Raw genomic sequence first — 21,789 nt, 5'->3', positions numbered from 1 at the left:
TTAGGATGAGGAGGGAGCAATTAAGCAAAACAGAGATCCTAATGAAGCATGTTCAAAGTGAGAAAGGAGTCCTGAGAGGGAGTAGGGGCCAGAAAGGGCCCAGCCAAGAACAGTGAAGAGGAGACTGAAGACACAACCGAGGCAGCCACTCGCGACAGTGCCGGGAGAAACAGCTAGCGCACGCGCAAAGGACTCCCAACGGGAGACCTCGTCTTCCCCTTCAGAACGCTAGCGTGTCACTTTCCCAGCCCGTCGCTCTCTGCAGAATCCGGAATGAGGTTTTCACAAGGAGCGGCTCGCCGTCGCAACTGGGAATTTGCGCATGTGCATCTCGGCGGGTAGTTCGCTTGTTGCCAGGCGTGAGCTCTAGGTGGCGTCATCCCTCGGTCTGGAACGAGACACGCACGCGCACAGGTTCGCTCAGAGACTAGCGAGTGCTTACCCGGGCATGCGCCAGGCGGGACGAGACGGCGGCTCGGCGGGGTCATTCAGGCGCAGGCGCAGTGCGGTGTTTGTCTGCCGGGCTGACGGGCGGCGGGGAGGTGCGCGGCGGCGGCGGCGGGGAAGATGGCGGCGTCCTCCCTGGAGCAGAAGCTGTCCCGCCTGGAAGCAAAGCTGAAGCAGGAGAACCGCGAGGCCCGTCGGAGGATCGACCTCAACCTAGATATCAGTCCCCAGCGGCCCAGGCCCAGTAAGCACGGCGGCGGGGGGGGGGGGGGGGGGGGGCGGGCTCTGCGGGAGGCCCCGCCCCCGCTCTAAGCCCCGCCCCCGCTTCCGGGGCGCTCTTGCTTCTCACCGTCCCCCTTCAGCTGTCGGTCGACGTGGAGAGGGTCACGGTGACCCTGGGGCCTTGGGGCTGGCGGGCTTCCTGGCGGCCTTTTCCCGATCTGGGGGATTCCCCCTATGGGTCCCGGAAGGCTAGTTACCCAGCTCCAGGTGGGACCACCCCCACCTGGTGAACCTCCCCCATCCCCGTGATCTGCGGAGCCACTGTCACCCTACGGTGAGCCGAGCTCACCCTACTCCACGCGATCTGACTACATCCAGGGTCCTCTGGAAACACGCACACAACCCTTTTGACCAGGTGGTTCCACTCCTACCATCTCAGTGATTGTCAAGAGGCCCCTACCCCTCTCCACTGCTGGGTCTTTGTCCACCCGGACTCAAGGGATGATCCACTCATGCACTCAACATCTGACCTGGGGACCCTTGAAGTTACTCGACCACATATACACCTCCTATTCCTCTGACTAAATGATTCTCGCCACTCCCTCCCTGTAACTGGGGATCCCTACTCCACAGTCAGACTGTTATTAAGCTCAGCAAGACCCCCACTCTGTTCACAAACCCAGACCTCTTTATACTCTTCTGGCCAGTTCACTACCAGCATCTTGGTGACTGTGTCCAGCCTCTGAAAAATACACACCCAACCCCCAGCCTGGAGTTTTTGTCATCTGGACTCAAGTGACTTCTCTCTTTCCCACACACTCACCAAGCTGGCCTGGGGACACCTGAGGCCAGTATGGTGATATCTAGCATCCCAGCACTCATACACCTATCCTCTGATTCCACCATCTCAGTGCCTACTTTCCTGGCATCTGAAATCAAGGGTTTCCCCAACACCCCCACCTGCTTTGGGAGCACCATGATCACATTTAGTCTCCTTGTTATGTGCCACAGAACTCTCTTCTCAGATCCTCTCAGCTGAAGGGCACCAAGTTTCCCCCTTCCCTGCAGGCCTGATGAACAGCACCCCACATGCTTTCTGCATCTTTCTTGTCCTCCTCAGTATCCTCTCTGATTGACCCTTGTAGTTATGTAGTTCCAATGGGGTCAGCCCGACAGGGACAGGGAAGATGCCCTATATCTGGGTACTCAGATTACCCCCTACTCCCCCCAGCCTGACTTTCATAGCCTACACCCACCTGTCTGTGTGTAGGGCCCACTCCCCTTCCCTCCCTCCCTCTGTGGGTCAGCTCATATTTCCTCCCTGAGGGGGGGGTCTCTTGGGAAGCCCAGAGAAAGCGACAAAGCAGCTATGCTAATGTTCGACACAACCTGGGCAGGAAGCCCAGCGAGGACCGGAGGGCCCCTGCTGGATCTGTAGTGCTGCCCTTCCATCCCCAACCCAGCCCAAATGAACAAGACAAGGCTGGTTATGGGGCCCTGGGGTGCCTTATGGGGGTGGCTGTCCCAGGTGCAGAGTGAGGCACGGCAAGGCCCAAGGCAGGCAGGCCTTGAGGAGCCCCACTTTAGGCATCTGTGTCTGTGTCAGCTCCATCCATCCTTCCAGTCCTCCCATCTGTTGGTTTCTACCCATCTGCAGTTTGGTGCCTTGCGCCTCCCCCTTCTCCTCATTATGATTTGATTTCTTTTCTTTGGACAAATTGATTGTTTCTGTTGTGATTTATCGTGGTGTTGTTTTTTTTCTTCCTTCTCCCCATCCAGTTATTGTGATCACTCTAAGCCCTGCTCCTGCCCCGTCCCAACGAGCAGGTACCAGCCTTTTTATCATCGCTGCTTGGACATCTGCACCATTGACCTAACCGCTGCCCTGGCCGCAGAATCCCATCTCCCTGTTCCTCCATGCTGTGTGTGTTTGTGTGTATATACATGTGTGTGCACGCGCACACACACATACACATTTCCTTGAACTCTCACTCTCCCTCCATGGGAGCCACATCAGGCCTACTTTGCCTCTTCCTCTATGTCCTCTCACCTCCCCTTTCTCCCATCCTGTTGGATGCAGGTTTGGACTCCCTGGAGGAGGAACTGGGCTCCCTCACTGACTGGTAGTGTGTCACTTGTGAGAGAAGCCCGTGTGTGTACGTGTGTGTAGTGGGAAGGAGAAAAAATGGACCTGTGCATCAGTTGTGCTTACGGATCCATTTCAGCAATTCAGGGGACATGTTTGGCCCCTATGTGCTGTGCCTGCCCCAGGCTCCAGGGACACAGCTGTGAATAAAATGGACCAGATTCCTCTCCTTGTGCAGCTGATGCTGCACTAGGGGTGAGCTGGGGGTGGGAACAATGAGCGGATTCCTGGTCAAGGAGAGCAGGGGAGGCTATGATCCTTAAGGGCAGAGTGGAGCAGGGGTGAAGGTGCTGTAGTAGGGAGGTCGGGGCAAGCCTTTGGAGATGGGAGGGTTAGAGCAAAGTCTCATTGAGGGTGAGGGGTGTGCAAGTAGAGTTGGAGGAATGGCCCTGCAAGGCCTGAGTCCAGGTGCCAGTGGAACTGGGAATGGATGTGTGTAGGGTGGCTCATGCTTCGGTCTTTGTGAGATTGACTGGGCTGGAGGTCTGGTACCATTGGTCCTTGTGGGTAAGTGGGACTAGGTTGGGAAGTTGTATGTGTACAGCCTCGTGTGTATGTGTAAGATGCTGGTGGGGGCCCCATGTTGTACTGTCTACTTGTCTGCATGTGGGGGGTTTGCCATGACCTGTGTGTGTGGGCACGTATGCTGGCTGACAACCTGGTACACCTGTGGCTCCAGATAGCCGCATGTCCTCACGTCCCCACCTTTTTTCTTATTCATTCATCTTTGTCTCATTCATTTTCATGCTCTCTGTTCTCCTGACCTGCTGCGTGGCCCATTACCAGCTCAGTGCTCAGTGCCCACACTGGGACATTATGTATTTCCCCTCTCCCCACCCCACTCCCTTCCAGCCACTTCACATCCCCCTGTGCTTCAGTTTGCAGGGCTGGTGGTAGCCTCTGTCTGCCCACAGCCCTTTCTGAGGCTCTGGGACAGCTCGCAAAGGTCCAGTGGCCTATGCAAGGGAAGGGACACATGGGGAACCAAAGTGTTTAGAGAGTAGGAATGTGGTCCTCTCCCCAGAGAGCTGACAGTGCAGGGCAGAAAAGGGGTCCAGATACCTCTTGGGATGAGAACCTAGAAGTGTCTCAAGAAGGTCCAGGTGTACGAGTACAAGGCGAGGCTGTTCAGTGGGGGGCAGGGGGGCTTAGCACTATGGTTTAGGCCATGGCAGAGCCAAGATACAAGGACATTCATTACACAGCCGGGATGGGGCAGGGCATGGAAGTCAAGGGTGCTGGGTTTGACTGTGTCCCTGTGGTCCCCCGAGCTCTTTCTCTATTGCCGCCAGGCCCTTTCAGTACCTGTACCCTTTCTAGAACCTGCAGACCAAGGTCATATACCTGCCCCCGCACTCTGGCTGGAATCAGGGACCTGGGCCAACAGGGCAAGGAAAGTGCCCACCTGCCAGCAATTCAGGCCCATATTACCAGGTGCTTGCAGAACTGCAGGAGGACTACATGGGCTGTGGCAGGAGGTGTGGAGAGAGGAAGGGCATCAGCTGGGAGCAGGCCCTAGGCCTGCTCTCCATGGGAAGGTGTACCTGGGAGGGCACTTGTAGCCAGTGCCCTCCCCAGCCAAGGACCCCCTTCCAGAGTGCCAGGCCTGGGGGGATGAGGGTTCAATGGAGGATTGTCATTCTCCTCTCAGAGCCACAGTGGTCCCTGCTCCTCCATCCTGTTGCCAGCCCAGCCAAGGGAGGCTCCCAGCCCTTCAGCAAACATGCTCTCTTGTCTGGGCCTCTCTTGCCTGTCTCTGCAGCACCCTAGTCTTGGGCAGCTGGGTCCCAGTCTTGGCTCCTGTCTGTCTGTCTCCTGCCATCCCATCCCCTAACACTCCCTGCCTGTCCTGGGGTGTCCCCTGCCTGCCCGCTGCCTGCCCGCCTGTCTGCCTGCAGCATGCTCAAGCCATCCGCATGCAGGCTGCTGGAAAGAACCAAACCCCTGCCTGGCCAAGCACCCCTTCCAAATCCTGCCAGTCCTGTAGGGGTGGCACCACCCAGAACCCTCCATCATCAGCACACAGGCCCAGTCTGGGGTCCTGCCCCTGCCCTGCCCCTGTCTGCCCCAGCTCTGCAGGCCAGGTTGGGAAGCTCAGAGATGAACCTGCTGCCCAGAGGGTGGCCCTCCCTGACTCTGGAACAGAACATAGGACATGGGAAGTGTGGGTCCCTTGCCCATTGTCTCCCTAAGGCAGTCTGCCTCATTCTGGTTGGGCAGCCAAGTTCATTTCAGCCCACAAGACCAAATCTCAGGCTGATCCTGACAGGCAGTCCTTCCTCACATGGTCCCAAGCATGGGCACTGTGGCAGAGGTGAGGAGGAAAGGGGCATGCCAGGGAGGGTGCCTGCCTGAGGGACACCATCAGCCTCCAGGCCTCATGACACCATCAGTGTAGATTTGGGCATAAACTCTCAGCCTCTGAGGACCACCATTCCCAGCCAGCCCACTCCATCTCCTTTCAGAGTAGGGGCATGGAAGAGGTACTCTGAGAGTGGTGCCAAGGGTACAGACCCCAGCTCCTCCCACCCAGCAGGGCAGGAGGCTGTGCTAGCTAATGCGAAGAAGCCTAGGAGGGGAAGGTTAAGGTCCCTAGCCCCTAAGAGTGCCAGCACTGGAGGTGGGGCCAACTGGACACTAACCCCCTCCACGCCCCTGGCTCTCACCACCCCCCCCAGCCCTGCAGCTCCCACTGGCCAATGATGGCGGCAGCCGCTCACCATCCTCCGAGAGCTCCCCACAGCAACCTACACCCCCCGCCCGGCCCCGCCACATGCTGGGACTCCCATCCACCTTGTTCACACCCCGAAGCGTGGAGAGGTGAGCCTTTGGAGCAGGGCCAGCTGATCTGTGGGAGGTCAGTGTCGGGGAGGGCCTCTGGGCTGGCTCCAGGGAGGGGGTGGTGGAATTTGTGGGAATCCCTGCCTGTTGGGAGCTGGGGTGGCCTCAGGTTGGTCAGGACACCCCTCCACCCACACATGCTCCCTGTTCCTTTAGTATTGAGATTGATCAGAAGCTGCAGGAGATCATGAAGCAGACAGGCTACCTGACTATCGGGGGCCAGGTACCACCCTTCCCCTAGCCCCCAGGGGGTGGGCAGGTCTCAGCAAGGCTGGGTCTGTGTGGTGGGACAGAGGCAAGGCAGACCCCCAGCCACAACTCTCCTCACCAGCGCTACCAGGCGGAAATCAATGACCTGGAGAACTTGGGGGAGATGGGCAGTGGCACCTGCGGCCAGGTATGGAAGATGCGCTTCAGAAAGACAGGCCACATCATTGCTGTCAAGGTGAGCCCCCACCCGACCCAAGTAAACCCCATGACCCTCATGTCTGGTACTTAGGATCTCCTTTCCTCCCCACACCATCCTGTGCAGCAAATGCGACGTTCAGGGAACAAAGAAGAGAACAAGCGGATCCTCATGGACCTAGACGTGGTACTCAAGAGCCATGACTGCCCCTACATCGTGCAGTGCTTTGGGACCTTCATCACTAACGTGAGCCCGACTGCCATGCCCCACCTTGTCTGCCCACTTCCTTGAGTCTCCCTTGCTGCTCTGAGCCTTTCCCTGAGCCGCCATCCTCTTCCTGTGATTGGGGTGGGCAAGAGGGTATGGCTGCCCCAAAGCCATGCCTCTGCCCCTGCAGACGGATGTCTTCATTGCCATGGAGCTTATGGGCACCTGTGCCGAGAAGCTGAAGAAGCGGATGCAGGGCCCCATCCCTGAGCGGATCCTAGGCAAGATGACGGTAGCGGTGAGTGGCCAGGCAGGGACAGGGGCTGAGACTGGCTGCCCAGACCCCATCAACCCCCTTCCTGACCCAGTCACAGCACCCTCCCCTTTCCTCAAAGATTGTGAAGGCGCTGTATTACCTGAAAGAGAAGCACGGGGTAATCCACCGGGACGTCAAGCCCTCCAACATCCTGTTGGACGAGCGGGGCCAAATCAAGCTCTGCGACTTTGGCATCAGTGGCCGCCTTGTCGACTCCAAGGCCAAAACTCGGAGCGCTGGCTGTGCTGCCTACATGGCAGTAAGTGGCGGCCCAGCGGGCGGGTAGCCTGGGGACCTGGGCAGTGCACCTGCCCCCGCCACAGGGCTCCCTTCTCCCCTTTCCCTGTTTACTCTCCCCTGCCTCTTCCCTGTAGCCTGAGCGCATTGACCCCCCGGACCCCACCAAGCCAGACTATGACATCCGGGCTGACGTGTGGAGCCTGGGCATCTCCCTGGTGAGTTGGGAGCTGGGCTGACCCATTCTTGGGGTACAGGAGGATAGCAGGGAGGGCAGGAGCCTGTCCTTGGCCAACCCAGCCATCCATCTCTCCCCAGGTGGAGCTGGCGACAGGACAGTTTCCCTACAAGAACTGTAAGACGGACTTTGAGGTCCTCACCAAGGTCCTGCAGGAAGAGCCCCCACTCCTGCCCGGCCACATGGGTTTCTCGGGGGACTTTCAGTCCTTCGTCAAAGACTGGTGAGGAGCTTCTACCCCAGCGCTGTGCTGGGGGAAGTGGGCAAGTCAGGTGTAGCCCGAGGTCAGGGCAACGGGGAAGCTGTGGAGCCTGAGGGGAATGGCAAGCCCTCCTTCATGGGGGTTGGGCAACTGTGGGCCAGAAGTACCTCAGGGCAGGGGCTGTAGGCAGAAACTGGAGCCCTAGGCGCTATGACCAGGGTTCAGACTGGGCCTGAGGGGACAGCTGGCTCCAGAGCATTTGGCTAGATGACCATGAGCTTCACTTCAGGAGGTTGAAAACAAGCAAAGGTCAGAGGGCTCGAAGCATTCTGCACCGTCAAGCAGAATTGCTCAGGCAGGATGTCCATGTTGGATTCTCTCTCCAGGGAACTCCTACTGGCACCTCATGACACGGTTCAGCCCCCGCCCAGGTCAGTGCAGGCCCTGGGTCCTTTGAGGTGTTCCAGCTCATGGCACAGGGCTGGGAGGACACAGAAGCTCCTTCCCACAATTTTTGCAGAACCCTGGCTCAGCAGGTGGCATGGCCGGGCCTATCTCCAGGTCCTCACTTCCCTCTCCTCTCTGTTTCCAGCCTTACTAAAGATCACAGGAAGAGACCAAAGTACAATAAGCTACTTGTGAGTATCTGAAGCCCCTCCCTACTCTGTCCCAGCCTCACTCCCCACCACTCACTCCTCTGGACATCCAGAGCCTGGGTGGGGCTAGCAGGGAAGCTGCCCTTGTCCTAAGCACCCCTCTTGGGCACTGCAGGAACACAGCTTCATCAAGCACTATGAGACGCTGGACGTGGATGTGGCATCCTGGTTCAAGGATGTCATGGCGAAGACCGAGTCACCGAGGACTAGTGGAGTCCTAAACCAACACCACCTGCCCTTCTTCAGGTAGCTGCATGGTGGCGGCCAGCCCCACTGTGGGGGCCAGGGAAGTGGCCTCAGGCCCCCTCTTCCCTACCTGGCCACCTAGCTGCCTACCACGGGAGACCTGGGAACTGGATGGCCGCCAAGGGCTGAGGACAAAGTATGGGATGCCAACCCAACCCTGACTCCCTACCCAGCAGCCATGGACAGATGGGCCCACCAGGCCCTAGCCCCTCCAGTCCTGGGGTCAGCCGACTGTACGAGTCCCCCTACAGACACTGTGAACGGAAGACAGCAGGTCGCGAGCAGACTCGCTATTTATTCAGTCGTAACCTCTGGGCTGGGGTGGCCACCACAGGCCAGGAGAGAGTCACCTGTCCTGCATCCTCCCACACTCACCCCATGCTGCCCTTTCCACTTTCCATGGTACACATGCTCTGTCTCCACCTCCCTCTCTCACCTCCCTTGCTGCCTCTCTGGTTTCTTCTGTCTCCTTTCCTGCTTCTGCCTCTGCCTCTCTCCTGGCCCACGCCCAGGCTCTGCCACCCACAATGGGACCCCTCGGTCCTCTTAGGTCTGTGGCGAGCGATGAGTCTTTTGGCTGGCATCCTCATCCCAGGAAGGCAGTCTGGGCGTTGTGACTGCAGCTGACCCAGGCTGCGTGCTCTTGCGTGCGTGCTCGTGCTCCCTCTCTGTCAGTCTGTCTGTCTGTCTCTCTCTTTGATCTCAGGGGGTCCTTTTTGGAGTTTATTGTATATTATTGTACTTGGTGGGGTGTTTGGGGGACGGAGGGAGGAAGAAGAGCTTGTTCTCATGGGGCTTATTGATACCTTCAGAAACTTTTACCAAAGTCATGTTTAGCTGCTTGTGGTATAGCCCCCGACCTACCCTGGGCACTGGAGGGCTGGGGCCAGGAGTCAGGCAGGGGGTCTGGGCCACTGTGCCTTGTCAGCCTGACCCGGAGAAACTAGTCCCAAAAGTGGGTCCTAGGGATGGGGGCTCTTCCCTTGGGGCTGGAGATTGGCCACAGCTTGGGATGAGTTGAAGACCTCAGGTAGTTCAGAGGGAGCCCATGGGGCCGTGGCCACGCAGGGTGGCCTTCAGGGAAGGTGGGTATGGAGTGTGATGGGCGGCAGGAAATGCAGGTGTGGCAGGGAATGGGGAGTGGAGGATGGGAGGCGGGGATGGAGGGTACAGGGAATGGATGTGGGGGTTTGAGGATGTGTGATAGGGACAGAGGTGGAGCAAACTGAGGGCTGGGCATGTGAAGGCAGTCACTGCCCACACAGTGCCCCTCCACTCCCCCAGAGCTGGCCACCTTGAAGCTGGGCCACGGGGCCCCTCCCCCCAGCCCCTCTGCAGCAGCCAGAACAGGAGGGGGGTGTTTTCCTTCTTTTGTTGGTGATGCATGCAAATCAGTGGACAAAACACGCACACGCACACGCACACAAAAACCAACCAGCACCCAAGGTGAGGAGTCTCCCTGGACGTAGCTGGAGCAATTGAAACAGCCTAGGCGTCGCTGTAACCTCTCTCCGCCCTATCGACTCCTGTTACCCTCCCAACGTAGTCACAAAAGGCTGCATGTTTAAAAGTACTCTGCGTCTTCTCTGCCCCCCCAGGGGTGGGGGGTGGCCCTTCTCTTGCCCAAGTCCCCTTCGTGAGGGGTTGGGGCAGGGTGGGGGGCCAACAGGCCAGGTTCCACCCTGTGGGGTCCCAGCCATGGGGGCTTTAGCCTGTAACCACAAGGTTAAGTGGTTGGTTCCAGGGCCAGCAACGGCCAGAGGCCAGCTGCCCAGGTGTATCTTTATTTAACTTTTGTTTCGTGAGTGTGTGTCTGCCTTTCCCTCCCCTTCAGTGTTAAGTGGGAACCCTGGGGGAGCCTCTCCTCCCTCTGTCTCCAGTCACCAGCCATCTTTCTGGACCAGGCAGAGGTTTGAGCAGGCAGGCAGGAGACTGGGGCAGCCTGGCCCAGCCCACGATCCTTTATCGGGCTGCCAGTATTGCCCCTTCTCTTTTTAAAATGAAACACCCTTGTTTGTAAATCCTTAGACGCTTGAGAATAAAACCCCTCCCTTTTCTTCCACTGGGTCTGTGGTGTGACCTGAGCCTCTGCAGAGTATGGCGTGGAAAGGGTCTGTAAACCCTGACTTTGGGGTTGGGGTGCGGGGGCTGGGGAGTGGTGCCATGCTGGTGGATGAAGTCTCGACATCAAAAGGAAAACAGGCACATTTGCTGCTTGGTAAGGTGGGCTTTGTAATGAATTGCCTGATACCAAGCAGGCACTGTAGAGAGGGACACCTGACCCCCAGTAGCTACATGTCCTGCTGGAGAGGACCTCTTAATACCTGGCAGGCCTTGGGTAAGGGCTCTGGTGTCAGCACCTCAGCCTGCCACCCCCGCTCTTCGCCTTGGGGAGTGGTTGCCCAGCCAAGGACAGGGCCACCTGCTGGGGCTGGGGCTTCAGCTTCCGGCTGCCACACACACACACATACACACACACCCCATAGCCAGTCCAGCATGCTGTGCCCCACGCTCCTGCTGCTGGTCCTGCTCCACAGGGTCTCTGCTTCGCCCAGTAGGCACGCTCCTGGTATGTGGGGCTGGGAGACGTGTGCCTTCGTGCACTGATTCCTGTGCCACCCTTCCTCAGCCTCCCTTGTACTTTGCCTGTGGGAAGGGGTGGGTGAGTGGTGGGGTCTATCCCTGTCCCCCATTTCCAGGTTCTCTTAAGATCCCCAGCTTCTTCAAAGTCCTCAGAAGTCACAGTGAGGGCAAAGATTGGGGGTGGGGGAGGAGAGGGTTGTGCAAATGCTTTTAGGGAATGTGTGTGGGACAAGGGGTGGTCCTGCATGTCAGAGACAAGGACCCAGCTGAAGGCAGACCTCCTTATGTGTGCTGCTTGAACCTGCCATCTGGGATTAGGAGACTCCTGTCCATGCTCCCTGCTGCCGCCGCCACCGCCACCGCCACCTTGAGCCTGGGAGTGAGGCAAAAGCCCCAGAACTTGGTGGCCTGGCCGAGCTTGGGCTGTGTCAGAAAGGCTGTGGGAAAGTACCTGTCCTACCCCTTCCTCCCGCCACCCTTCGCATTGATGACAACACCTAGTGCCCTTAGAAAGGGAAGGATGGAGCCAACACTCCCACCCCCAGGCTGACCCTGCTGCAGTTCATAGCCCCTTGCCCCCTCCCCAGTCTGGAATTTCCTCCCTCACTGCGGGGGAGGAAATCAGGGTCCAGAAAAGGGAGCTCCTCCCCAGGGGCCCACAGCTTTGTGCCCGACCTCAGCTGCTGGGCTGTGAAGTACCAGGAGTCTCCAGGGAGGACATGCTGTCCCAACTGGTGCTGAGCAAGGCGAGGAGCTGAGCGTTAAGAGTAAATCTTCCACTGTGTCCATTTTCCAAAGCAGGTTAGGAGGTTGGGGCATTTACCCGAGGGACTAAGGCGCAGCGCGTCCTCCCTCCTCTGCAACTCTCTCTTACTCGCCAGTATCCCCGTTCCGAGCTGTGCCGGGGCCGTGGCTGCGCCGACCCCTTTTTAGACTAGAGCTGTCAGATGTGGAGGATACTTTCCAGCGCCGCGCGGGGCCACTCGAGGTCCCTGCGGACAGCCGCGTGTTTGTGCAGGTGTGGACTGGGGTGCGCCAGGGTCGGGGGGCATGCCGGTGGGGGCAGCCGATCCTGACGGCAGCACCTTACCCCCTAACACCTCCCAACCCCATCCAGGCAGCCCTGGCCCGTCCCTCCCGGGGCTGGGGCCTGGCCCTGCACAGCTGCTGGGTGACACCGTCCTCGCGTCCGGCCCCGGGGCCCGCCCTGGCGCTGCTACGTGGCGGCTGCCCTGCCGATTCTTCTGTCACCTTCCCGCCACCGCGACCCTGGGCCGCCTACTTCAGCTTCCGTCTGCGCTTGGTCTTCAATGCCTCTGTACAGTTCTTACATTGCCAGCTGAGCCGACATCGCTGCCTCCGGGGAGCACACCAAACTACTGCGCCTCTGACGCTGTCACCCCCGTCGCCGGTGCGCGGGCGCACGGCAGGGAGTCGGGGCTCCTGGGGCTGGTCAAGGGGGCTGGACAAGAGCGTTTCTAGCATTTGAATGAGGAGCCGCTTGGAGTTGGGGGATCTTGGGGTCAGGGTGCCTTGGAGCTGGGGGTAGGGGCTGGGCCCAGGGTGGTCGGGGAGCCCATGGGGCTCTACATAAGGGTTCCTCAGGGGACAGGGAGTGGCCACTGATTTTCCTCATGGACAGGGCACTCAGATCCCCTTGCGCTGGGCTTTGAGGTCCCTCCAGGGTCGGATGGTTGGATGAAGAAAGCCAGCAAGGGGCCAAATCTCTGGGTACCTAATGTTAGGCTTCACAGGTTAGATGCTCAGAGAGCTGGGTTGTGTGAACTTAAAGGGATTGAAATTTAGAGTCTTCAAGGAGCTGAGTGGCTGATTGCTTGTATATCTTATGGGCTAGACTCAGGGACTCCCAAGGGCCTGGATTTCCAGGGGGTCTAGTGGTAGGGCTCCTGGTTGCAAAGAGTACTGTGTACTTAGATCTTTTGGGAGCCCTGACAACCAGCCCCCAGTTCTCTGGGCCCTCACGTCCCGTCCCTTCCCTTCCCCCTCCTCTCCAGTGTCTGCCTCAGAATGGGGCATGTGCGGGCAGTGGCAGTGACAGCGGCGAGAGTCTGGACGCTGATGGCCCCCACATGCACACGCTTACGCAGCCCATCGTGGTCACGGTCCCACAGCCACCCCTCAGTGAGCGTGCAGTCTTCCTGGGAGGGGCGGCATGGGGCCAGAAAACTGGGGTGGGAGGACTGCTGGGGCATGGACCCAGTCTCAGCATTGTACTCTCCGTAGGACCACCCAAGGACATCCCCAGCAGAGCTGTACGCCCAGAACCTCCAGCGCCTGCCCCAGCGGCCCTGGAGCCCGCACCAGTGGTGGCACTGGTAGTGGCCGCCTTCTTGCTGGGCGCTGCGGTGGCTGCCGGGTTCGGCCTCGTGTGCGCACACTCAGGTACCAATCTTGGCTCGCCTGGACTTTTGCTGGGCCGCCAGCCCATTCCTACAATTCGGGACCCGGGTCACTTCGATCTCAGCCAATGGGGGCTGATCATCCATAGACCTGCTCCATTACACCCGCAGCAGCCCCCAGGGGGCGCCCCTGCACCGGGCCAGTACTCAGCAACCCCTACTGCTTCGCAGCCTGCCTCTCCCTTCCAGCGCCCCCACCTCCTGGCCCACCCCGGAGAACCTCACCTAGCGACCCCCAGCCCACAAGACCCCAGTGAGGCAGGTAAGCGCGCGCGTGTGTGTAGGTGTAACGTGGGGCCCAAAGAGCTGGAGGGAGGTGATGATAATGACTTCATAGCACTTCTCTGTTCCAGGCAGCATTCTAAATATTAACACATACCACTTCTCAGCCTTTTGGCAAGTGTCTCATAGTTCACACATATTAATTAATTTAATCCTCATGAAAACCTTCAGATAGATTCTATTATAGCCCCCATTAAAAATGGGCACTCTGAAGTAATTTATCAAAGGTGACAAAATTTGGTGGAGCTGGGATTTGAACTCACGCAGTCACCCGTGGTGGATGGCAGGCTCTGTGTAGGACCACACTAGGCAAGAATTCAGGATTCAGACCTAGCATCCTCACTCCTGCATGTACACTGATGGGGAGGCCAACGATCAGCTGAGAAGGAGGTGGTCTGAATAGTATGCATAGTATCCTCTTCCCTAGAACACCTGGATGGCGTACCCCCAGGTCAAGCACTGCATCAGGCAGACTTTCCTCAGATCAGACCTCTGACCCCACAGAACCACAGACCAAGATCCCTGCGCCCAGCCCTCTTCACTTCTCCCACCAAGGCTCAAAATAAACATCTGGTCTGACCTAGAGTTCTGAAGTATGCTTGTGTACAGGGATTGGGGGTGGGGGGGGCAGGAAGTGGAGGCTTGGCATCAGGACAGGGAGGATTCCCAGCTGCAAGAGGTCCAGGCTGGAGCAGTGGGGCTCACAGGCCATTTTGCTAAGACCCAAGGGGGTTCTGTCCCAAACAGAAAGGGGTACCAGACTCCATGAGGTTAAATTTTTAAAATATTTTATTTATTTATTTTTATTTATTTATTTTTAGACAGAGGGAGGGGAAGGACAAAGAGAGGGAGAGAAATATCAATGTTTGGTTGTCTCTTGTACACCCCACACTGGGAACCTGGTCCGCAACCCAGGCATGTGCCCCAACTGGGAATCCAACCCGACGGCCCTTTGGCTCACAGGCCTGCTCTCAATCCACTGAGCCACACCAGCCAGGTTTTTTTTTAAATTTTCAGAGAGACAGGAAAGGAGAGAGAAAAACATCAGTTGGTTACCTCTCACAAGACCAGAGCTGCCAAAACTGCATGTACCCTGACTAGGAATCGAATGGGAGACCTTTCAGTTCTCAGGCTGGCGCTCAGTCCATTGAGCCACACCAGCCAGAGCCCAGAGGTTGTTTTAAATAAACCTTGCCTCCATCCTCCATCCCAGCACCGGAGCACCTGCCTCTTACAAGCTTCTCAAATCCAGGCTTTCACTCTCCACTCCCACTGTCTGAATCATGCCCTAGTTAGGACCTCCACCTCCTGCCTCTGCTCCAGTCTCTTCTCCGTCTAGTACAAAGACCCTTAAATCTCTCCTGTCCCAGCTCCTTCCTCCCCTGAGCATTGCCAAGAATGAGATGACTTGAGTTTATTTTTTAAAAATATTTTTTTAGCCCTGGCTGGTGTAGCTCAGTGGATTGAGCGTAGGCTGCGAACCAAACCATGGCAGGTTCAATTCCCAGTCAGGGCACGTGCCTGGATTGCAGGCCATGGCCCCCAGCAACCACACATTGATGGCTCTCTCTCTCTCTCTCCCTTCCCTCTCTAAAAATAAATAAATAAAAATCTTTTTAAAAATTAAAAAAAAATTTTTTAGCCCTGGCTCAGGTAGTTCACTGGATTGAGTGCACGCTGCGAATCAAAGGGTTGCCAGTTCAATTCTCAGTCAGAGCACATGCCTGGGTTGTGGGCCATGTCCCCAGTGGGGGCCATGTGAGAGGCAACCACGCATTTATATTTCTCTTTTAAAAAATAAATTTTAAAAAGTATTTTTAAATTCATTTTTAGAGAGGGTAAGGGAGGGAGATAGAGAAGTAAAGAAACATCAAAGTGTTTGCCTCTTACACGCCGCCTACTGGGGACCTGGCCTGCAACTCACGCATGTGCACTGACTGGGAATCCAAACGGGGACCGTTTGGTTCGCAGGCCAACACTCAATACACGGAGCCACACCAGCCAGGGCTCTATTTTATAAACGAGGAAACTGAAGTTGGGTACAGCTAAATAACTTGTTCAAGGTCCCCATGGACGGGCAATGCCACAGCCTAGGCTCTTGGCTCCGACTGGACAGTTGCCCTTTCTACCAGGACCCACCCCTCTTCCAGAAGCAAAGCTCACTGTTGGAGTTTCACAAGACTTAGTCCAGAAACGAAGAAAAGACACGAGATCTGTGATATGGGATCCAGTTTACAAATGAAATAAAACATGGGCGGGGGAATCACGTACGTCTCCGCCAATACGGATATCAGAACCTCCACCATAACCTATCCACGAAGCTCCCCGCTACCTCTAGTCGCAGAGCTACGCCCCCGTCTGCTTCCGCTTCCGCTTGTCGTATTGTGGCCCCAGCAGCCTCCGTATCTCCGCCCTCCAGGGAAGCGAGTCTGGAAACCCAGCTCCGCCCTCTTCGGCATGAAGCCCCCACAAAGGCGGCGAGTTGCCCCGGCGCGCTATCTGGGCGAGGTTACCGGCACCACGGTCTGGAGCGCCCGCGAGAAGCGGCAGCTGCTCCGACTACTGCAAACGCGGCGTGGCTATCCGGAGCCGGACGCCGCCGAGCTGGCCGGGGAGCTGCCGGGCCGGAGCGAGGCGGAGGTGAGGGGGTTCCGCGAAAACAGCGAGGGTGGAGGAGGACCTGAGATGTGTTCAGGGTGGACTCAGAGAGCAGTACAGATAGCAGGGCGTGGGAGGGTCGAGCGCGAGGCTGGGGGCGGGGCAAAAGCAAAATTTAGGGGCGGGGCGCACTCGGAGTAGAATTGACGGGGCCGGGACGCGGCTCACTGGGCGTACGCGGCGTTTGGCGCAGCGAGACTAGGCAGGACTGGAGTAGGAATAAGAATCCGGGAAATGGGACGGGGCGGAGTGCACGAAGCGGAGGAGGTGAATAGGGTAGTGTTTAGCATTGGGACGGACCTCTGGCTGCGGGGAGCAGTCGGAAGGGCCTGGACCTTACCTTTTTATTAGGTCGCCATCTGCGCCTTGTTCGCACACCCTGGGCACAATCTGTGGCCCTTAATGACGGGCTTGCAGGAAGCAAGGAGCAGTGGCCGGCTCTGGAGCAGGCAGTGGTCTTTGGCTTCTCTGCCCCAGCCGTGGGTTTGTAGAAGACCCATTCAGCCTCCTCATCTCTCTTCCCCAGATTCGGGATTTCCTCCAGCAGCTCAAGGGCCGTGTGGCCCGGGAAGCCATTCAGAGGGTGCATTCAGGTGGCCCAAAGGGTCAGAGACGCCTGGAAGCACAGATCCCGGCCCCCATCGAGGTGAGTTAGGGCAAGGCTCCCCAGGGCCAGCTCCTGGAAGATGGGGTGGGAGTTGGGAGGATCAACTGGTCAGGTGATCCTCAGGAGGGGCAAGCCCTGGGGGACTCCTGAGGGTTGATTCCTAGGCTGACTATGTACTCTGGTTGCCCTGCCCAGGTGTGGATGGATCTGGCAGAGAAGGTAACAGGCCCGCTGGAGGAAACCCTGACTGTGGCTTTCTCACAGGTACAGCCATCCCCCTAGGCAGGCCAGGGGTGTCCTTGGGGACAGGGTCATATATAAGAGTCTAAATAAGGTGGAGGGGTGTCTTGGGCCCTTCCTCTTACCAACTCTATGTCTCTGGCCAGTTAGGAGACACCCTGAGCCTCAGTATCCACCACTCTGAGGCCATCTCCTATATGGGACACCTTCCCTGGGTGAGCAGGCGGAGGTGGAGGGTTCAGCACATTTTGCAGGGCAGGGGACTGGCTGAAGGGAAGACTTCTCCTTTTTCCTTCCTGATCTCTGCCTGCCAGGCGCTCACCATTGCAGCTGTGGAGCCCACCAGCCTCCTGCAGTCCAAGCCCTCCAAGCCCACGCAGGCTCGTGGGAAACTGCTGCCCCTCAACACCGCTAGTGGGCAGGAAGACCAGAAATCTGAGGCTCCTGGCCCCGCCTCTGAGGCACTTTCTGAATCCCCAGCTGGCCTCTCTGCTGAGGGAGACCTTGTAGTGGACTTTGAGAAGATATACAAGTACTTGTCCTCCATCTCCCACAGCTGCCGTGGCCCTGAGCTTTCCGCAGCTGGTGAGAAGAATGGGGGGCGGGAGCTGTGGGGGTGGGGTCCCAGGCAGCAAACCCTATTCTTCTCTTACCCCTCCTTCTCCATCCATCACCAGAGTCAGCGGTGGTCCTTGACCTGCTCATGGCACTTCCTGAGGAGCTGCCTCACCTGCCCTGTGCAGCCCTGGTTGAGCATATGATGGATACATACCTACACTTGATGGCTCCCCAATCTGACCCCAGCAGTGGGAACTTGCAACCAGGGCCTGAGGACTGTGGGACTGGCCCTAGGGGGCAAGAGAAGACCAACCAGGCTACCCCCCAGGCCCCTGAGAAGGCCAGGCCTGATGAACCAAGATCTGCCTGGCAAGCAGCTGGGGTCTGCCCCCTGAACCCATTCCTGGTGCCCCTGGAGCTTCTGGGCCAGGCAGCTACTTCTGCAAAGTGAGGGGCCCAGCAGGCAGAGGACACACCAAACATCTCTTAGCCCCTGGCCCTCAATTCTGCTTGTGCTGGCACTGGGTATTCATGAGGATCTGGTCATGGTGGAAAGTCCCTGACGGGTGTGCAGTACCAAGTGGCCTGTAAGACCCTCAATACGGCAGGGGTCTCAGAAGTGGAAACCCAGTTGTACAGAAGTCCAGCCACAGAACTGAGGTGAGGACCACCACATGCCTGGGCTAAAAGCCACCACTAGCACCTCCCCCCCCATTGGCCCCTCCTGGCTTCTTGCATCCTGTGGCCTATGTCCTATGCTCAGGGGTCCCCAATCCCCAGCTTCAGACCTGTATTGGTCTGGGTGGCCTGTTATGAAACAGGCTGTACAGCAGGAGGTGGGAGGGGGCTAGTGAAGTTTCATTCACATTAGCATTACTGCCTGAGCTCTACCTCCTGTCTTTCCACTGTCGGCGCCCCGCGCCCCCCCCCCGCCCCCCGCCCCATCAGAGGAAAAATTATATTCCATGAAACTGGTCAGTCCCTGGTGCCAAAAAGTTGGGGAGCATTGCTACCACTGAATAAAATTGTCAATCTGTCTTGCTTTTTGACTTAAAGCAGCAATGGGGGTTCAAAGTGCAGAGGGAGATGTCAGAAGAGAGGCAGACCTTAGGATCCTAGGGACCGAGGGAGGCATGCCAGGGAGGAGGGTATAGACACCAAAGGCTACCACTGCCAGGTCTGCTCTGAAGCTGCTTGGAGTGATGACCTCAGTTTGGTTATGAGGTGACCCTTGGTGATTGATGAAGGGTCAGGGCCAACCTGAGCCCAACAGGTGTCAGAGAAAGGTTTTCTGAGCAGGGTAACCTTACATGATACAGATGGAGGGGTGACACCAGCAGAGTGAGGGCGTGTTAGGTGAATGATTGTTGGTACTTAACAACACCCTCACCAGGGCTGCCAGTACACCCTAGGAGGGGTGGGCCACATCACCTGAAAGGAATGTCCTTGCATAGACAAGTGGGCCTGTTGGCACTTGGCTATTTATATCATGCCTTCTTTCCCCTTTTCGTGTGACCCCACTTCTGTCTGAAGTTCCCTTAATAAACTTTTCATATTCTGGTTTCCCAACAGGGCAACCAGGAGCCAAGCCCAAAGCTGGGGGTACTAAGTGTTAGCGGTGGGTTGTCAGATATTGCAGGTTAGAAAGAGGGTCTCTAAGGCAGACATGTGGAAGGATGGGGAGAAGAAGGAGCAGAACTGGGTAAAGGAGGGAACAGTAGTCCCAGCTGCTTGTGTCAAAGGCCCTGAATTCTTGGAGATGCCATTAGATTTCCTTTCAAGGGGTCTCCCCTCCACCAATTTCTGAGGGTGTGGAGGGGAGGCAGGTTGGGAGGGTGGGGCAGGAACCAGGTGTCCTTGGAATGGCATTCCCTCAGGACTACCTAGTCCTCTGAGCTGCTAAAATGTATTCCAAGTGTGCGTTCACTCAGCCTTCTTTTTATAGAAACTCGCACTTCTCCACACAGGCATTGCACACAGCTCCTCCAGAGTGCACAACACCTGCTGTGGAGTGGGGCCAGCCCACTCCATGATCATACCCTGCCCCCACCAGACCCATGCAACGATGGTGGGAAGAAGGGACGAGGCAGGGTCAGAAGGGTTTGGGGCTGAAGATGTGGTCATCGGCAGCAGGAGGCCATGCTCCAGGGCTGGCTGAGGGCACAAAACCCGAACTCCCCACTCGGCTAAGTCCATTTCACAGCCCCGGAGTCTCCCCAGGTCACAGAAAGAAGAGGGTCACAGGAAAGAGCCTGGAGCTGAGGGAACTGAGGTGGTTACACATCTGTTCCCCAAAGTGTGGGCCTGGGTCTTCACAGCACTGGGCAGAAAGGCGGTAACTCATCTCGCTCAAGTAAGCGCTCAACAACAGCTTTTATTATAACCATCAGCTCAGGCAGGTAGGAGTGAGAAGGCATGGGGAGGGTGGGGGAGGGTTTGGGGGTGTGGGAGGAGGACTCGGGGAGGGGGCAGGGTCGCCAGTAACTGGCATACGGGAAGTGGTGACTGAGGGAGGGGTGTGCCGATCGGGACTTGGGGCTTGAGCCCTGGGCAGGAGTGAGCCTGCCCGCGCTTTCCCCCCACGGAAGGCGTCACGCATCCTGGACACAGCAGCCGTTGTTACTCTTCAGGCTAGGTCCTAGGGTGGCCTGCGTGGGGCATATTGGCGTGCAACATCCACCCCGTGGGGCCAGGAGGGAGCCCACGCGAGGGCTCAACACTCAGCGGGGATATCGTGGGGATGGCCAGATGGGAGGGGGAGACAGAGCCTCCGCATCCAGAAACTGACAGACCACTCATGCTGGCGGCGGGACAATAACAAAGCCATCTACACGATGCGGGCTTGGTTAATTTGGGGGGCCAGGACAGGGAGGGATAAAGGCACAAAGTGGGGCTGGGGCTGGCCAGGAGAGGTGACGGGAGAGACCTGAGGATGGGAAGAGCCTGGGCGGGGCGGGCTGGACTTCTCACGCCCCACCCTGGGGTTGAACTCTGGGGTGGGATCCTGAGGGCAGTCCGGGCCCGCCGGCACCCCTGTTCAGTGGAGGGCCACCCGGGGGTGCCTGGCTCACACCAACGCGTAGTCGAACTGCCCACGCTCAAGCGCCTCCTTGTGGTCGGTCCAGGACGAGGCGGGCATGCGGCTGTAGGGGTCGAGCAGGATGCGCACGCAGCGCACCATCAGCAGCACCAGCACCACAAGCAGGCAGAGAACGAAGGCGAACACCGTGCGCTGCTCGGCATCCAGGCCCGCTCCCGCCGGGGGCCCCGTCGATGGTGGCAACGGCTCCGGGGACAGCGTCCAGGTCGTGCTCATGGCTCACATCGCCGCATGCCCTGTGGACAAGGGGTCGGCCCGGCCCGGGGCACGGGGATGAGGTTCTTCTGCCTTCCCACGTGGCCTTTGACCTTGCCTGTCCCCCCTCTGGTCTCCGGGCAACGCCCATGCCCCCGCCCGTAGACACGCCGCGACCGCCACGCGGGGACCCAACTCCGCGCAGGTTGGGGCGCTGAAAGCTGGGAGACGGAGCTCCGACCGGGCTGGCCAGCACACAACAGGTGCGACTGTGCTGCCCGGGTGCGCAGCGGGGTCTGGCTCGGCCCTTACCCAGCTGTCTTTGTTCTCTGAGTCCCAGAGACCCCTTCCCCCACCACCCCTGCAGTTCCCCTCACCCTGGCCTCGACCGCGATGGGGACCAAGCGCCCAGCAGCCACGCTCTCCTCTGGGACCCGTGCCGGCTCCGCTCTCGGCCTCTCCCGGTGGCGGAGACAGTGGAGGCAGCCGGTGCTCAGCCCACCCCACCCGCCCCTGGAAGCAGCAGAGACCGAGGCGGGCGAGGCGCGAGCAAACCGGCCGCCGCCGCGGCTGTTTCCATAGCAACGGGGGCGGGGCGGTGGCGGGAATGGGGGGCGGAGGCTGCGCTGGGAGCTTGCTCGGCAGCGACCTCGCCCCGGCTTCGGGATCACGGTGCCCAGGCCTAGCGGATCTACAGGCACCTAGGACTCCACCCTCCCTAGCACCCCAAATGCCTCCACCCAGTTGTTAGCTCCTGTACCCCTCTTCTTCCTGATGGAACCTTCACCCAGGCTCCCCGTTTGGGAATCCCGTGCCACCCTCAGTACCACTCATGGCCGCTCAAGCTCCCACACCCGAGGGAACCCCATCCTTCAGAGACCCCACCCTCCCTAGCTTTCCTTGTCACTGGTGTCCTTTCACCCCGAGGGGTAACAAGGTCCCAACCAGACAAGGCGCCCCACTAGGTCCCCAGTTCCTTTAC

General features: G+C 58.3%; 4 protein-coding genes across 5 annotated transcripts; 3 read left to right on the top strand and 1 right to left on the bottom strand.

The window, feature by feature from the left end:
- The first annotated feature begins 491 nt into the window (after positions 1-491).
- On the top strand, positions 492-10,226 carry MAP2K7 (mitogen-activated protein kinase kinase 7). 2 transcript variants are annotated; one of them, XM_028534342.2, is made up of 12 exons: positions 492-691; positions 2,449-2,496; positions 5,494-5,635; positions 5,813-5,879; positions 5,988-6,101; positions 6,189-6,308; positions 6,460-6,567; positions 6,665-6,844; positions 6,960-7,040; positions 7,141-7,283; positions 7,855-7,900; positions 8,034-10,226. In XM_028534342.2, the coding sequence occupies exons 1-12, from the start codon at positions 568-570 to the stop codon at positions 8,166-8,168; spliced, it is 1,308 nt and encodes a 435-aa protein (XP_028390143.1). In that variant the 5' UTR covers positions 492-567; the 3' UTR covers positions 8,169-10,226. The 2 variants fall into 2 exon arrangements, with proteins under 2 accessions (XP_028390143.1, XP_028390144.1); XM_028534343.2 differs by lacking the exon at positions 2,449-2,496 and having other exon boundaries at positions 493-691.
- A 35-nt stretch (positions 10,227-10,261) lies between these two features.
- TGFBR3L (transforming growth factor beta receptor 3 like) lies at positions 10,262-14,034 on the top strand. The gene is made up of 6 exons (XM_036034499.1): positions 10,262-10,382; positions 11,584-11,765; positions 11,865-12,158; positions 12,763-12,889; positions 12,992-13,429; positions 13,877-14,034. The coding sequence occupies exons 1-6, from the start codon at positions 10,262-10,264 to the stop codon at positions 14,026-14,028; spliced, it is 1,314 nt and encodes a 437-aa protein (XP_035890392.1). The 3' UTR covers positions 14,029-14,034.
- Positions 14,035-15,594: 1,560 nt separating this feature from the next.
- SNAPC2 (small nuclear RNA activating complex polypeptide 2) lies at positions 15,595-18,388 on the top strand. Its single transcript, XM_028534471.2, has 5 exons — positions 15,595-16,089; positions 16,634-16,753; positions 16,910-16,978; positions 17,269-17,539; positions 17,632-18,388. Exons 1-5 carry the CDS (start codon positions 15,700-15,702, stop codon positions 17,961-17,963), a joined length of 1,182 nt encoding a protein of 393 aa, XP_028390272.2. The 5' UTR covers positions 15,595-15,699; the 3' UTR covers positions 17,964-18,388.
- A 1,472-nt stretch (positions 18,389-19,860) lies between these two features.
- CTXN1 (cortexin 1) lies at positions 19,861-21,505 on the bottom strand. Its single transcript, XM_028534559.2, has 2 exons — positions 21,185-21,505; positions 19,861-20,848 (listed from the first exon to the last, which is right to left on the bottom strand). Exon 2 carries the CDS (start codon positions 20,826-20,828, stop codon positions 20,580-20,582), a length of 249 nt encoding a protein of 82 aa, XP_028390360.1. The 5' UTR covers positions 20,829-20,848; positions 21,185-21,505; the 3' UTR covers positions 19,861-20,579.
- Positions 21,506-21,789: the final 284 nt, after the last annotated feature.

The sequence above is a fragment of the Phyllostomus discolor genome, chromosome 8, assembly GCF_004126475.2.
Source record: "Phyllostomus discolor isolate MPI-MPIP mPhyDis1 chromosome 8, mPhyDis1.pri.v3, whole genome shotgun sequence".
Taxonomy (NCBI): Eukaryota; Metazoa; Chordata; class Mammalia; order Chiroptera; family Phyllostomidae; genus Phyllostomus; species Phyllostomus discolor.
Note: the sequence above shows the minus strand (reverse complement) of the source record. Positions and strands in the feature narration are given on the sequence as shown.